Source organism: Bicyclus anynana, chromosome 8, assembly GCF_947172395.1.
Source record: "Bicyclus anynana chromosome 8, ilBicAnyn1.1, whole genome shotgun sequence".
In the NCBI taxonomy this organism is placed as follows: domain Eukaryota; kingdom Metazoa; phylum Arthropoda; class Insecta; order Lepidoptera; family Nymphalidae; genus Bicyclus; species Bicyclus anynana.
Window position 1 is genome coordinate 15,190,724 of NC_069090.1, and position 17,809 is coordinate 15,208,532.

The following is a 17,809-nucleotide window of genomic DNA, read 5'->3' on the forward strand; positions in this document are numbered from 1 at the left end:
TGACAACAATTTCACCTGATGGTAAGTGATGATTAAATCTAAGATGGAAGCGAGCTAACTCTTAGGAGTAGGATTAAATCCACACGACATTGTAAACCTCCCACCAGCCAAAAAAAATCACTGTCTGTTGATCAAGTTAGGTAGGTACATAAATAACTTGTAAAATGTGAAAATTAGCCTATTTACGTTTACAAAATAAAACAAACTTTTTGAACTTGATTCATATTTATTTACAACACGAATATTGCGTTTACAGTGAAATCGACCACCGTACAAAAATATGGCGAAGTTGTAGCGTCCCTTCGGCCGAATCTAATTATTATAAAACAGTCTGTAACTACGGAATGTGGGTGCAAATGGAATACAATGATCATCGGGTGCTTAACCGACTTCCAAAAAGGAGGTTTTATGTTCAGCTGTACCGGGTTTTTTTTTCAATATATACTATAGTACAGCACTTCTAGGCTGTGCATAGAAACAAACTTGTCTCGTGGCGCACAACATGCACAATGAAGATACTTAAATAAATAAATTCAGTGCTATCAAAAATGTACATGGAATGGTTTGAAAATGGAACGAATTTGTACTAATCAAACAGATAAAAAAATCGTTACTTTGTGCTTGTGGTTTTTCCACTCGTTACTCGTCGTGGCTTATACAATGCGACATCGCTGCTAATTCGAAATTCGAATGCACATAAATATTAATAATTAATTTGTATTGTGTAGCCTGACCAGAAAAACTTAACCTGGATTGAGAGCCACAAATATTTTTCAGCAGTCTGTGCTTAATATGCTGATAGAATAAATTAACAGGCTCAAAAGGGCTGGAACTCAGACCCGTAAAGTCAATTTATAAAAAAAGAAGAAATTGAACATTTTAATCCACAACATGGCAAAGGTTTTTTCCTGGCCAGGCTGTCGTTATGAAAATGACCCTTAACTGTTAAAGGTAATTCACATGCCTAAAATGGGACGCGCTTTGCCTATTACGAAATTTATATTTTTACGAAGCATTTATAACTAATCATTTTTTTATAATCAGGTCAACTTACACACCTTATTTTCATAAATCTTTCCTCTATACATTTAGAAATACATCAGAAAATAACAATGACCTTTGAAAAATAAATTGCGTTGCTTTTCTACCATATCTTACTCGTATGATCTAAGTGTATTCAAAACAAGTCTCATCTTTTAAATTAAAAAATTTTAGTCATATTTTATTTGACTAAAATTTTTTACCAACTAAATAAATAATAAATAACGAGTAAAATAAAATTTTATTGGGGCCATATAGCACAAAAAATTCAATTTTCAAAAAAATACATTAAATGTTAAAATAAAATTCATAATATATGAATGTTTAATATGAAATATATATTCATAATATATGAATGAAATGAGAAATAAATATGAATTTTAACGGTTTTCATTGAATAAAAAATTACTCCATAGATCTACTGAGACACAAATTATGACCAGAACCAGGCCTTAATATGTTGGGCACCGCTAAAACAACGCAATTTATCGCCAAAGACAAAAAAAACTACAGCAAATACACAACATGAAATAAAAATCCCTTCAGAATAAAACACACAACACTCAAACACCAAACATAAAAATAATTTTAAGATTATATTGTTTGTGTTGAAAAGAAACAGTCCTGTGTTTATCTCAACTTTAGTGACTCTTGATAATAATTTATCTTTTTTATGCATTTAAAAATCTAAAAAAAAATCATACTTGAATTTTCAACAACATTGTGTTTTAAACGTTTAATAAACGATGTAGAGATTTATCTCAACGTTCAAGTTTTGCAATTTTATTTTTTTTTCGATTTTTATAAATCTAAATTTTGCCTTAATAAAAATTAAAAATAAATTATTTTTAAGCTTTGAAAGTATTTTTTTTTCATTTTAAGTTATTCAGCTATAAAACACAGGACTGTCCCCAACATCACTTATAAAAAAATATGAGGAAAAACATTATGCACCAGTTTTAGACGCTTAACTAGACGGGCCGCAAGGCAAAATTAAAAACTAAGTAAAAGGCTACCAATAGGATCGCTCCATTTCCTATTATACGAATAAAAAAATATTATATTCTTTATCAGTGCATCACTACAAAGAAACAGGGAAACTATAAAATATGAAGTAACATAAAGATGGCTTTATGGCTTAATAATACAGAGGTAAAAACATAATAGCGATTTCATAGGCAAAAACTTAGTCCTCGTTTACAAGTCAACTTGTGTGTTCCAAAATAGGATATGGTCAATACCGTCTTTACCTTAAAGGCACACAGGGTCCCCATTCTCAGGGGAATTCCCGAAAGACTGACAATATCAATATCCATCCTTCAAAATGATGACTTTAAGGATATACTTACCTAATAGAAGATTTTGCTCAACAGAAATCCCAAAAGAAACCGTAACCAAAAAAAACCATCAGCATTCTAAGATCGTTAATGACATGTTATATATCATACTGTATTTGGTTATATAATAAATGGTCATACTCATACTTAGTAAAAAAATGTTAGTATAATTCGCTCTTTTTACTTTTCAAAAGGACCCCAAATTCTTGAATGCCCAAGGCCTAGTTAAGACAGCGGCGGTTATGGTTATGTGATAACTTCAATACTAATCTCACACAAACCACAAATCCCATTCCAAAATCTTTCTATGCCGTAGACAGAAATTCCGTACGTTCCCCTAATTAGAACTCCACTTTGGCTTCTACACTAGCTCAAATGTATAAACATTTTATTACTCGAAAATGGAACGATCTTATTGGCTGTTTGTTTTGCCTTTGCCCAATTTTTCTTGACTTGGCTTTGGTCAGCCAGCCTAACGTTAAAGCTGAGGCTACATCGAGCCGCGAATTGCATCCAATAACCACGCGAATAATCCTTGTAATGAAAAATGTGCAATAATCACACTTATTTATTTTATTTACGGGTTGGAGAAGAAAATTTCAAAGTAGTTATAATTTATACGTATAGTGCATACCCTAGTTAAAAACCGTATGCAAACCACTGATTGTAATACAGTTTTTTTACCACAACAATACTCATTCATTTCAAATCACGGTAACATGACTGCGAATAAATATACTCAGAGGCTCAATTATCCGCCCACTTTAATATACTCGCGTCATACTAAAGTGGGCGGATATTTGTGCCTCTGAGTACAGTTTTTGTCACGTGTCACGTGTCACAAGTCGCATCCCAATGTAGCCTTGGCCTTAAATTTAAAAACTATCATAGCCTACATTCGAAGTACGTGCAGTACTATACCATAGTACTATACCACAATAAAATTAATAAAACAAGTTTACTACTTAAGGTACCGTTTACCACGTATCCATACAAAGTACAAACATAACCCGATAAATACCCCTACCCCCTACCCCTATTTATCTTTCTAGATCCTAAATTAAGATATCTATTTCTTCACTATTTACATTCCGGAAATCTTACAAAGTAAAATAATTGTTTTCTTTTAGGTTATTTATATACATTTGAAGTATATTTTAAGGCATCAAAAAGTGTGTGAACTCGCAAAACATCTAGTCTGGTCTGAGCACTAGGCGTATCAAAGATTTCATACTATTAGATATGTCACTAACGTTTCGAAACTGAGGCGAACAAAAGTGGTTGTCTTAATTTCATTTAGTCGCATAAACAACGAAAGTTATTCAAACAAATAATACCTAAATATGGTCTACAATGTCGAGTTGTATGTTCAGGAAGTGTAAAAACTATATACACATAAATATATAATGTATGTTGCGCGTGCGCGCTCAGTAGAGTAGTTAAATTTACTTTTTGCAGTAGGCAAGTAACATATCTACAGTATAAAATATCGTTGAGTCCGAGTTGAGGTTGTATATGAAAATACACGTCAGCGAGGTTAATAAACCTGCGCAGTTCGCACAGAATGGAAGTATCAGAAGGTGGTAATTACATGTTTTAATATTGTGGTAATAATTTTAACAAACTTTTACATTTTGATATTATTGCACTAGTGACAAAAGGTTGACTATACCTGACGTTAACGCTCCAGTCACGTGGAATTATAGCTATTTAACAAGTCGTATTAAAACAACACATTCGAGATCGATATTTTTGAAAATGCTGATTAAAACCATTGCACGTGCCAGCAGCGTCAGCGTGATAAATATAAAAAAAAATCAACAAATCAAATAGTGTAACCATTTTCCGTATAATTTCCCCTTAAATATTGCAAAATAGATTATGCAGTGCTCAACTATTGCTAAATATTTATTATAAATTTTAAATAAATAATGTTTTATATAGCAAAAAAGAAACAATATTCCTAGAGTGCAAAGTTAATATAAAAAACTATGCAAATAACTTATTAACTATGCTAGGACTTTTTTGGGCAGTAAAAGTTGCTTGTTAGTAATTTTCGTCAAGTAAAATTCGATTCCTTCAATAATATGAGATAAAAAAGGAATGTTTTTCAATACTTATTTACTTATTACAAAGTAGAACTGTTTCAAAGTGTGAAAAAATCCTATTTTTTTAAAACACAGTGACTAATAGTAACATATGTATATAATACTATATACAATAAATAAACTGAGTAGCCAAATGAACTCAAAAATTAAATCCAAAATCAAAATTTAAAATTATAAATAAACAATAAAAACCATTTTTATTTAATAGGTTATTAAATAAAATTGAAAAAAATAATCAATTGTATTTACCATAAAACAGACAGAATAATTTTTCGTCTATGCCTGTATGTTTATTGCCTGTTTTCCTGTCTTGTTCAATCACCATTTGTAAGCGAATGGACAGATTTTCATGCGGTTCTGCTGATGGAAGCTAAACTTGGAGAAGGCTTTACGCTTTGATTTTTGAAATCAAAAGAAAATTAACCGAATTAGAAATTTCTGAGCGTCCGCCGTATCAAATAATATAATATTTAGGAATATTTTGACGTTACTTTCTGACTTCCTAGGCTTTGATACTGTATATACCACTACTAATATTATAAAGCTGAAGAGTTTGTTTGTTTGCTTGAACGCGCCAATCTCTGGAACTACTGGTCCGATTTAAAAAAAATCTTTCAGTGTTAGATAGCCCATTTGTCGAGGAAGCCTATAGGCTATATATTATCCTCGTATTCCTACGGGAACGGGAACCACGCAGGTGAAACCGCGCGCCGTCAGCTAGTACCACTATAAATCTGCACATTCAATAGACAATTCCGCAGATGATTGGAGACACTAGTAATGTTGCATAACTTAACTATACTATAATATAGATAGGCAACAAAATTTCAGAGCAAAACATATTTTGCAAAGTAGCACAACATTGACCAACGTTGGTAAGTGTAAACATGGCTTAACGAAGAATGTTTTTAAGGTCAATGTTAACTAATCGTAACATGTTATTTTAAAAACATTTGGCACGTGCCAGGAGCTTTAGCTTTAGGTATGGAAATGAAATATATCATGAGATTACACAGAATTTTCGACAGCCTAGGTCACAGATAGAAGAGTTATGGCTATAGATACTCGCTTTAAGAGAAGTTTACTGTTTATTATCATATTGTAGATTACTATAAAGGCCGGCGTACACTGACGAGGCAAAAACGAAGACATTTGGCATTGTGATAATAATATACACTTTAATAGTATTGAAATAATGTTGAAAATTAAATAACACTTTTTGACATTAAAAAAATTAATTATTTTTACATTAACAGATGTTTCGCTGCTCCTTCGCCAGGTGACTGCATTTAAATTACGATACATAATTAGTATCAATCCAAATATACAGGGTGTATTTACAAGGTGATAGCTGACAACCAACTATAAAATCAACGCTTAATTAGTTTTCAGCACAATATGGTATGACTAAACTGCACTGAAGGTAGGGACTCTTGTATTTTGTACAAAAATCAATATAACTTAAAAACCGTAAAATTCCGGCTAACATATATTGCATAATTTTAGTAGGTCTTGATGTCAGCTATCACCCTATAAACTATGTTGTACTATTTACGGGACACCCTGTATATATAGTTACTCGTATGATATTGGATTCAATATTTGCAAAGTATGGCATCCACACGACCAAACAAAATACTAAAAAATATACTATAATACTAATCTAGTTGTACTCTCCACATAAAAAATTCTATATACATTATTATCGCAATTTTTATATATTTTGCTATTTTTTTATATATATCATAAGTATTTTTATGTCATATATTACATCACTCCCAGATATGTGTACATATTACACTCTCAATCATATATCACATTTTTTTTTATTAAAGGGATTCTTTTATACAGGAATATAATGTATTTATATTTATTATTATTATCAGTGAAATACTGACTTAAAACTTATATATTTAACATCTCCTTATTGGTCCTATTTAAATAAATGAAAATTGAACCATAGTAGAATACTGTATGTAAATCAGTAAGATAGTGTTGTTTATGGTTTGAACCCAAAGATTTTATACTATTAGATATGTTACTACACACTTTTTAGGCACGTAACATATCTAGTATAAAATATCGTTGTTTTAACAAACATAGAGTTAACCCAACCATTTTATTGTTTAACATTTATGTTTAGGAGAAAATTAAAAAAAAAAACAAAAGATTCTTCTAAGCAAAGATTCAAATTGACGAGACTACTTATTTATGAATTTCGGACGATTATGATAAAATGATCGGGCGTGAAATTCGAGAAAGTAGTGTGCCTTAAGGGTAAGCTTAATACTTTGAAATCATATCCTTATGTAAATATGCTCATAAAATTTAAAGTTTATTTTATTATAAATTATAAACAAATAAATATAATATAATAGTGTAATTACTAGTGATGCTGATCTATCGATAATAATCAATATCTGTTTTTATAGAACTATAAATTATTTTCAAATTTATCAGATATTTAATTACTATTGGGTACTGTGGTAGATATAACAAATTAAATACCATTCATATGTTTCGAAATATGAACACACAGCAAACCCTTTTATTTGAAATTCATATCATGGGGGTGGATTTCAAACAGCCAGTCCGTCATCTTGTGGAGGCCGCCATATTGAATTTATAATGACGTGTCTTAGCTAATCATGTATTGTCATCATGTAATGTTAAAAATTAAATTAATTGTTATGGATTCATATCAAGAGGATGGCTATTGCTTTGCCGTTCACAAATATATACTTAATCCGCAGATTATTATTATAGATAATAATCTATTAATAGTGCAATTTATCAATAGACTAACAACAATCTATATAGTCAAGTGACATCACTAGTAATTACTATTCAGCAACTTGTATTCAACTTGCATAAAGTAATATTAAAAACGAAACCATATAAATTAAAAGTTGACTAAGAAAAAGTTATAATATGTGCAATACATTTGTTTAACTAAATATCTTTAAAAATCACTTAACATTAATGAAATGTTCTGATAAAATTCAGCATAAGAAAAACTCTATATACAGCTATTTTTTACATTTACTCAATACAAATGAAATTAATAAAAATTGGTTCAAAAAATCAACATTGTTTATAAAATCGTTATTTATATTTTGACAAAACGTAAAAGAAATATTTTCAAAATCTCCATCCGACATAAAGGAAATAGTTCTACAAAACATGGTTGTTTCAAATAAAATACTCAGAGATAACTTGCACTGACTATACAAAGTGTAGCAGAATATTTCCCATAACTTCAAGGCATTAACAAATCCACATATAGGAGCCGAACGGCATAATTATTTTTTTAACTAAAAAAATTATGTTTTCATACAAAGTAATTCAAATAATTCCGACTATCCACGCGTTTATCTATCCTTGCATTTTAAAACACGTAATCGAAGTGGTAAGACTGTCGATATCGACAAGATATTGCAACTGGCATTCTGTACTTCACTAGTAAGCTACATCATGATATTTATCAATGAATAACTTTGGCTAGGTCATAATATAAGGAGGAAATTTTTTTACTCCGAAAATATTCATTTTAGAACACATGTTCCTTAGACATTTTTAATTAATTTTCCATATAAAATATAAGTTATAGGAAATACTCCCGAGCACCCTTTATATACATGTGGTGTATCATAGACAAAGGATGTTATAGACAGCTGATTGGTGTGTCGTTGTTATGTTGTCTCTGTATTTTTCACATGTGCTCATACTACTAATAATAAAATAAATCAGCGCTACGTGTCCAAATTCAAATGGTCACGTAGCATTACGCTGAGCTGGGGCCATTTTCTGGGTTATGCCACACATCGCAGGGTATTGTCCTGGATGTCATGGTGTACTGGAGATATTGTGATGTGTGGCATAATTTCGAAATAAACGCATTTTTCTTTCTTTCTAATATATATTTTATATGTTTAAATAAAAACATAAAAATCTATTAAAGAATGACACAAATGTCAAACCGTGTGTAAGGTCTGAAAAGACGGCACGCTACACAGATACTATCTAGTTGTCTATTACCTTCTCTGTCTATGTAGTGTATGGAGTCAATTATTTTTGTATTATCTGTCTGCCTCTATGTACAAATATTTTCATTCCTACCAACTACATCTTTATCCACCAGCAACTATACATTTTCTCACTTAAAATACAAAACCACCCATTTGGCAGCGTACACTTCACTGCATATTATATACACATATTATTTATACAAATCACTTTTGTATTACTATAGTAATAGTCGTTTTCGAGTTTCTATTAAACACTAGTCGATTTTGTCGTTCGTTTTCATTCACTTGCACGTTTGATCACTGACGATCAAATATGTTCATTTATGTTCAGTTGTGAACAAATAGTTCATTGCACTCTTGTTTATAGAGTGTGGAAGATGTCCCGAGCGTTATCCTTAGAATAACGCTTGTAGGAACACTCGCTGAATCAGCTACCACTGGAAAGGAGATTGTATTATTAGTATATAGCTTGACAACTTCGTAACAATCCCGAAGGTCCGCGCGGGCCGGGGGGCGTGTAGCGATGCATGAGAAATCCACGACTGATGCACCTCACTTCCCCGCGTGCACGATTTCCCCCCGTCGCCCGCATATCATGGTAGTGTCATCAACGAACTTGCCAGACTATAGTACCTATGTTGCATACTGCTTAACATTCATTAGCAACCAATTTTCGGCTCACTGTTGAGCACGAGTCTCCTCTCAGAATGAGGGCTTAGGCCAATAGCCAACCACGCTGGCCCAATGCGAATTGCCAGACCTCACACACGTAGCGAATTAAGAAAATTCTCAAGGTTTTCTCACGATGTTTTTCCTTTACCGTTTGCAAGTCTGCCAATTCGCATTTCACCTTTTGACGGCCTCTGTAGCGCAGTGGTATGCGCAATGGACTGACATTCAAGACGGAGGTCCTGGGTTCGATCCACGGCTGGGCCGATTGAGGTTTTCTCAATTGATCCAGGTCTGGCTGGTGGGAGGTTTTGGCCGTGACTAGTTACCACCCTACCGACAAAGATGTACTGCCAAGCGATTTAGCGTTCCGGTACGATGTCGTGTAGAAACCGAAAGGGGTGTGGATTTTCATCCTCCTCGTAACAAGTTAACCTGCTTCCATCTTAGATTGCATCATCACTTATAGGTGAGATTGTATTCAAGGGCTAACTTGTAGAGAATAATAAAAAAACTTGCGTGGTGGACTAAGGCTTAAGCCCTATCATTTTGAGTGGAGACTCGTGCTCAACACTGAGCCGAAAATGGGTTGCTAATGATACCTTACCTGAGTTTGTTGTGGGCTCTTCTCGGACCAAGGCGCGTTTGGAACCCTCGTAACTTTAATTTTAAGTTTTCGTCTATTATTACCACCATTTGATTAAATTAAATTTTGACATATACCTGACCTTTTAAAAGTGCTTGTAAGCTTAAGCCTAATAGGGATGATGACAGTTTTTTAAATTGTATATAAATTAAGAGTATACTAATAGTAAAGCAATTTTGTAAAAGTAACAGGGTATCTGCGATCATTACTTTCGGAGGTAAATGGGGATTTAAAGAGTCCGATTTGCGGCGCTGCCGCGGATCCCTGAAAAACGCCCCATACAAAATGGCTTGAACTAATGACGTCATAGGCAATGTATGCGCGCCTTAGATTTGTATGCGCGTTCAAATAAAATTACTAATATCTTTGTTATTTGTGCGTTTTTGCTTATGTTCACATATTAAAAAATGTCACATCTAATGTAAGGAAGCTAAAACTGTATGTATTTTCATCTAATTACGATAAAATATTTTTAATAGATTTTGAAATTTTATAATCTCATTTATTTTGCAAATATCCAGACAATCTTTGCTTTTTATGTATAAATTAGTTAACATTGACCCTATTTACCCGAATGTATCATAAAAATCAATATATTCAAACCTAGTCATCATCCCCATTGAAATAGAAGGATTTTGATTTAGATTTTTACCTTCTGTTGGCCATGGCCCGCCGCTTGGCGGTCTGCCGCTGGTGCTCGAACTCGAAGTCCTCCTCGGTGAGGTTGAGGCGCTGCATGTGGTACATGAGGTAGTCCTCGGCCAGCACGGCGTCGGGCGGGTGGCGCAGCACCTCCAGCGTCTCGCACAGCCCGCACGCGCGCTTGCGCACCTTGGCCGGGCCCAGCGCGCCCGCCAGGATCACCAGCGCCGCTTTGAACAGCACCTGCGAGTGAAACATTTTGTAGAGCAACGAGTGTTACGAAGGACCTTATTATTATCTTTTTTTTTTTTTCGTGTTGAGTAAGTGCCGATGACTCCATGTGGGACCACTACGGCGACACCGGGGGGTTTGATTTGTTTAGATATCGGGCACCTCGTCTTCGCCGGCGAAGACGCTGTGTAGCTTGTGATTGTCGGGATTGCCCGGGAAGCATAGTCGGTTGTCATATCATCGTCTGGATCGTAAAGAGCGTTTTTGGGACGCCTCTGCTTGAAGTTAGCGTTAAGGTTGGGAATGTAGTTGCAGGCCTCAACCACTAGTTGGTTGGGATGGATGGCAGCTCTGTCGAAATAGCTTCGAGAGAGCTGCTTCATGTAACTAGCTATTGAAGGTAAATCTAAGTCTCTATGGAGGTCGTTATTGCGTACAAACCACGGTGCGTCCGTGATTTGTCGCAGAAACCGGTTTTGCAATATTTGGAGCGGCTTAAGGGTCGTTTTAGGACGGTGGGCAAACACTACACTAGCGTAGGTTAAGATCGGACGGATCGTGGTTTTATAAAGTGTTAGCTTTGAATGGAGGAACAACTTTGCTTTTTTTGTTAATCATCGCGTAAAGGCGGTACATTACGTATGCAGCATTTTTCCTCGCTTTATTGATGTGCATGGATTGGATGCATTATTACTAGAGTCATAAGATCCACAATTACTCGACAATGTTATATTCACAAAGGTATAGAACTCATTGTTATCGGAAAATCGCGGATTCAATTGTTCACCGGTATTTGGCAGACATTTCGAGAATAATCTTTAATATTGTCTCTGGTATAAATACGCACGTCGGGCTGTTTGCGGCAGTTTAGTTTTAGAAGAAAGCGACGTAAAACCACAAGTGACCAAGTCTACGATTTCGGACTACGATTGATCTTCGATTGGATGTGTGTATTTGGAACTTGTATTAAGGGAAGGGTCAAAATCTCACAATAATCCTGACTTATGACCAATGGTGTCTCACCTTGACTCCCTCGCACAGGAAGCAGTCCCACACCCGCAGCAGGCTGTCCCAGGGCAGCGTGCGGGTGAGCGCGCACAGGAACCACTCCGTCGCGTACAGCACGGGCTCCACACGGTGCTTGCCCAGGTGCCGGTGCACCGCCGGCGCGGTCCTCCTCAGCAGCGCGTGCAGTATGTCTCCGTCGCGCTGGAGGACCTGGCAAACAAGACATTACTGAATAGTTACAAGCGCAGCGCAAGGTCGATCCCTGCCAGGGGGACTGACGGTATCAAACGGTAGGGAGCCGGCGACTCCTTGCGACTGGTTTAGCAGTTCAAGGCCTCAGAATGTCAGAGTATTTATAAGTTCCGAGAAAAGTTTAATGTCCTACGTCTGCACACAATATCTCGGCCTACTGGCTTTAGGCCCACAAACTTAGGCTCACAACAGCCAAGGCGAGGACACTGAACGTTCCCCACGGCAGGCAACTGAAACCACAGCAGGCGGGAGGTTAAGACCTAGGAACTGCTTGCCCCATACCCTAATGGGTTTATGAGAAGGATAGTCCTATGTCCTGCAGTCGACGTCTATCGGCTGATAGATGATGATGTAAGTTACACAGTATTGCTGTGAATTTGTAATGTCAGGGGACCAGACACTTAGCGGTGGGATGCAATGTCGAACATGGTCAAAAGGGAAAAAACAGAAACAAGAAACATTCAATAGTTAGTGTCTCACCTCAAGCCCCGGGTTGTAGTATCCGTTCAAGTACTTGTCGCTGATGCTGACGAGGCACCAGAAGGCCTGCACGGCGGGCATGTGCATCAGCAGGAAGGCCGCCACCGGCGCCTGCGCTTGGAAGTATCCCACTTTCGGGTTCAGCACCGAATACGCTTTTAGGACGCAGAAAAGCTCTTGCTGCCTGAAAGGAACATACAAACAAATTATTTTAAGATCAGATCTTCTTGATCTATCATTCAGTTTCATAGCTCAAGTCGCGAAGTTGAAAAGCAATGGGCATAGCGGAAGATCCGACGTTGGGATTCCAAGGTGCTGGAATGGCGATCCCGCACTGGAAAACGCAGTGTTGGTCGACCCCGAAAATAGACCAGGACATAGACCGTGTTTGAAAGTCCTCACAACATATCAGATATCTTTGACGGCCGCGTGGCGCAGTGGGTAGTGACCCTGCTTTCTGCATCCACGGCCGTGGGTTCGATTCCCACAACTGGAAAATATTTGTGCGATAAGCACGGGTGTTTTCCAGTGTCTGTGTGTATTTATACATTATATATAAGTATTTATATGTAGTATATAATTGTATATTAATATTATAATATCAACTATCTTAGCACCCATAACACAAGCTACTCTGTATGCTTACTTTGGGGCTAGATAGTTATGTGTATTGTTTAAGTATATTTATTTATTTATTATTTTATTTATTTATTTATTCATCCTGAAACATTGCGCGCTTTTCAGATTGTGCCTTATTTATTAGAGCATGGCTGCCTTACCCTAATCCCTCTTCTCGTATGAACATCTCGTGGTAAGGGAACTGGCGGTGTAGATCCTTCCGTATGTCCTCCATGCACTTGGGGTCTCCGGGCGCTTTCAACAGTTCTTCGTACTCGTCGGGGTGCTTCTCCAGCAGGAGCTGACCTCCGCAGAGGTAGAGCCACGCCTTGGGTCGGACTGACGCGGGTATACCTGCAATATTATACTTCAACTTCTAGAGATGCTACTATACATATAGGGATTCTTCTCCCAGAACAATGTCGCCCATAAAGACATACTATTGTCATCTCATTGCAATGAAAAAGAGAGCGATATTTTCGATTTTGCCACTATTGGTGGACAATATGTCTTTTTTGACACAAAACACATTGCTGACACTTCTCATCGCGATTACCAAAATGGATGCTGCATTTGGTAGCTACGTGCGACGCGAGAAGTGATATGAAAGAAGAGATTTTTTCCATTGTCTCGTCTTGTCTTGTCCAAAAGTCCGTCTGTCTGGATACAGCTGCGTCACAGATCGTCATATTTATATGCCCCGGAAATGCTTACGCCAAAATTCTTATTCCTACAAAGATAGCAGACTAAAGAAGGCTTCCTATTGAAAGGAAGCCCACCAAAAACAAGATTACATCTTAAGTAACTTAAACTTCATTGGCGTAATAAATCAAGCTGCGAAGTATATGTATCCGGTCAGTCTATTTAAAATATTTATTAGTAGAATTTTTATGTGGAAACCTTTGATTTGGGAAATTGATGGAATCACACTTTCATGCCTCTGATACTTTGTATAGCTATTCTATTGTTCCATGATAAATCTGTGTTGGAAGTATCAGATATGACAGGGAATGGCAGAATTTGAATGTTGATGTCTTAATTGACTTTAATTTAATTTAACTAAAGCTAAACTTTAATTTTTATTGTGCTGTTGCACACTATAATAATGGCAGAATGGTTTACATTTCATATTTTTGTATGTGTATCTTGCAACCATCAATTAATTTGAATTTATTATGTCTATATATCCAAATTGAATTGCAGAAGATTAAAGGCCTGTCACCAACAAGAGCATATTGAATCCGATATGAAGATACCTTTCTCGGACGAAATTATTACAGTAGTAGGAAATCGTGTAAGATGATAAACATTTAATATATTATTTACCTTTCCGGCACCGCTCGCGAACTTTTTTGTAATTTTTGCTCATAAACGCCTCCCAGTTGTTCAGCATGCGCAGCCATTTTTGTTCCCGCTTCAGTATCGTGCTCGGAGATAAAGTCCGTTTTCTGAAAATAAAGAAATAAAAACTGATTAATTATTAATTGCAGACCACAGATATCTAGGTACTTGGATTTTGTTTCTTTTTTTAATGTGGAATTAGATTTACTAGGAATAAAAACATCTGTCAAGTGTATGTACATAACATACTTCATTCAGAATTGGTTGCATCTGCGCCCTTTTCAAACAATGGATATGACCTCTGCCTCCGATTACGGAGGGTGTGGGTTCGAATCTGGCCCGGGGCATCACGAGTCTCAAACGGTGAAGGAAAAACATCGTGAGGAAACCTGCATACCTGAGAATTTTCTTAATTCTTCACGTGTGAAGTCTGCCTATCCGCATTGAGCCTGCGTGGTAGACTATTGGCCTAACCCCTCTCATTCTAAAAGGAGACTTGTGCTCAGCAGTAAGCCGAATATGGGTTGATAATGATGATGATAATAATTATATAGCTATTAAATAATATATTACAGCTATGTGCGTATTTAGAGACAATTGCTAGACTACATAGCCAGCGATGCCATGGCATCGTAAGGTACTTCCCAAAAGGACGGTATTCCGTTGCCACAATGGACACAATAGGTTTCCTCCTATTGCTCTTTGTGCGCGAATACAAAGGAGTCCTACAAAATACTTAGCTGTAATCTTTTAGAATGTCCACCATTTGCAAAGTCTATCCAGTATCTGTGCTGTCCACAATACAAAAATGCTGAAGCAGGCTTTTAAAATGGTGTTTTCTGTAGTGGAAACGAAAATGGATAGCTTCGCACACATTAATGAAGTTAGGGCAGACCGTCTAAAATTCTATCTATTTCTAGATGATTTAATGGGTGAAACCAAGTCCTTGTCTGTAGGTCATATCAAAATTTCATGATATCTATAATATGACTAGCTGACGCCGCGCGGTTTTACCCGCGTGGTTCCCGTTCCCGTAGGAATACGGGGATAATTTATAGCCTATAGCCTTCCTCGATAAATGAGCTATCTAACACTGAAAGAATTTTTCAAATCGGACCAATAGTTCCTGAGATTAGCACGTTCAATCATACAAACAAACAAACTCTTCAGCTTTATAATATTAGTATAGATATAGATGAAGTCGCAGGCGTCCGCTAATATGCATCTTAATGTGATGTCCAGTGAAGTCGAAGAGTTCATCATTCTTCATCATGCATCATTAGCAACCCATTTACGGCTCACTGTTGAACACGAGTCTCCTCTAAAGAATGAGAGGGGTTAAGCCAATAGTCCACCACACTAACCCAATTAGAGAATTAAGAAAATTCTATATTTCTAAATATGCAGGTTTCCTCAGGATGTTTTTCCTTCACCGTTTGAAACACAATATTTAATTTCTTAAAATGCACATAACTGAAAAGTTGGAGGTGCATGCCCCGGATCGGATTCGAACCTACGTCCTCCGTATCGCAGGCAGAGGTTATATCCACTGGGCTGCTGCTTTATTTGAAGTTTGATAAAAGCTAATTTATCAAAGATGTTTGATGCAGAACCGACTTGAACGGGACGCCTAAGGTTACTGGTGATATTACCTACAGTGTTTTGCAGTAGTGTATAGTGCCACAACTGCTCGCACGGTCTACGTGCCAGATATGGCTAGATTGACATGCCATGCTGCCATGTCGTATATGGCGTGACAATTTATTAGATCAATAGCATACAAGTAGCCTAGAAATTGTTTCCCTTTTACGAAGTTACGAGTTTTTAACACAAATCTGTCAACCCAACAACGACATAAATCACAGTTTAGTTAGGATCACGGAATTATAAATACACTAGAACTCGCTTGTCATTTTTAGGGTTCCGTAGTCAATAAGGAACCTTATAGTTTCACCATTTCTGCTTGTCTGTCCGCGATTTAGCGCAGAGACTAATACTAGAAAGCTGTAATTTAGCATATTTTAATATAAAATGTTTTTTAAGATAGCCTACATGTACCAAATTTAATTTAATCTACAGAACCTACATGTACAGGTTTTTATTAGTTTCTTATAACATAGGCCTGTGGGAATACGAGGATAAAATATAGCCTATATTACTCCCTGATAATATAGCTTTCCATCGGTAAATGAATTTCTAAAATACATTCAGAAGCTCACCTATCTCACCTATGTTACTTCCGGATAATATATACTCAGAGACACAATTATCCGCCCACTTTAATAAGAAGCGAGTATATTAAAGTGGTCAGATAATTGTGCCTCTGAGTATAGCTATCCATCAGTGAAAGTTTCTAAAATAGGTTCTACATATAAGTTCACTATTTGTTTTTTTTTAAGATCAAATCCCACTCCTACTACTTATATTATAAGTTTCATTTTTGGTAATGTTTTTTGACTACAATATCAGCTGGTCACAGTACGGTAATTCACCATTTGAGTCATAGCTTACAAAAATACCCGTTTACAAACTTTGTCACACCATTCAGTTAGTTCAACCTTTTAATTGACTTGAACAAAACGAAACCACAGTTGTAGAAAATTTAATTAGGTAAGTAAGTAGGTAAAAAGCTATAATTTATTTTAGCATTAGCAAAAGTCCCGTTTACCATCAAAATATTTGAATGGAAAAACCTAATGACTTTGCAATTGCACGTTGTAGAGTCAACATCTCCTGAGGATGCTCCGGTTTCGGGGTGAAACGTACGTAGAGAGTATTTTGGCGGACCTGGGTGACGTCGTCGCATGGGTTCGTCGACTTTTCGCGGATGATAGCAAAATAAATAAATCATTATATAATCTAATGAGTAATATTAATATTACCAATGTACCAGTACCTTAAAAATGAAATTTGTAGCCTCAATAGCTCAACGGTAAGAGCGGTTGGCCTCATCACCGAGGGGTGGTGGTTCGATCCCCGCCCGTTGGACTATTGTCGTACCCACTCCTAGTACAGTTTTTCCCGACTAGATGGAAGGAATGTTGGTCATATTAAGAAAAAAAATTTGGCAAATATTCTTTAAAAAAAAAAAGTGACATGACCAGTATTTTACTCTAGCAACTGCCTATCTAAGTAGTAGTAGCATACGGAACAGTGACGTCATAGCCTAGCGGATATGACCTCTGCCTTCGATTCGGACGCTGTAGGTTCGAATCCGGTCCAGGGCATGCACCTCCAACTTTTCAGTTGTGTGCATTTTAAGAAATGAAATATCACCTGTCTCAAACGGTGAAGGAAAACATGATGCATACCTGAGGTAACCTGCATACCTGAGATTTTTTTTAATTCTCTACGTGTGTGAAGTCTGCCAATCCGCATTTGCCCAGTGTCTACTCTGTCGTGTAGAAA

At 36.3% G+C, this 17,809-nt stretch overlaps 2 protein-coding genes across 2 annotated transcripts in view; both read right to left on the reverse strand.

The window, feature by feature from the left end:
* LOC112053158 (inositol oxygenase-like) overlaps positions 1–17,809 on the reverse strand; it is a 200,511-nt gene that overhangs the window by 70,093 nt on the left and 112,609 nt on the right. The window lies entirely within an intron of this gene.
* The window catches only part of LOC112053166 (TBC1 domain family member whacked), a 22,676-nt gene continuing 5,073 nt past the window's right edge, over positions 207–17,809 (reverse strand). The window contains exons 2-7 of the mRNA XM_024092486.2: positions 14,387–14,508; positions 13,222–13,414; positions 12,443–12,626; positions 11,726–11,920; positions 10,482–10,714; positions 207–8,951 (exon numbers count right to left, since the gene is read on the reverse strand). Of these exons, the coding sequence (XP_023948254.1) occupies positions 8,942–8,951; positions 10,482–10,714; positions 11,726–11,920; positions 12,443–12,626; positions 13,222–13,414; positions 14,387–14,508 (937 nt within the window). The 3' untranslated portion in view covers positions 207–8,941. The remainder of the gene's footprint in view (positions 8,952–10,481; positions 10,715–11,725; positions 11,921–12,442; positions 12,627–13,221; positions 13,415–14,386; positions 14,509–17,809) is intronic.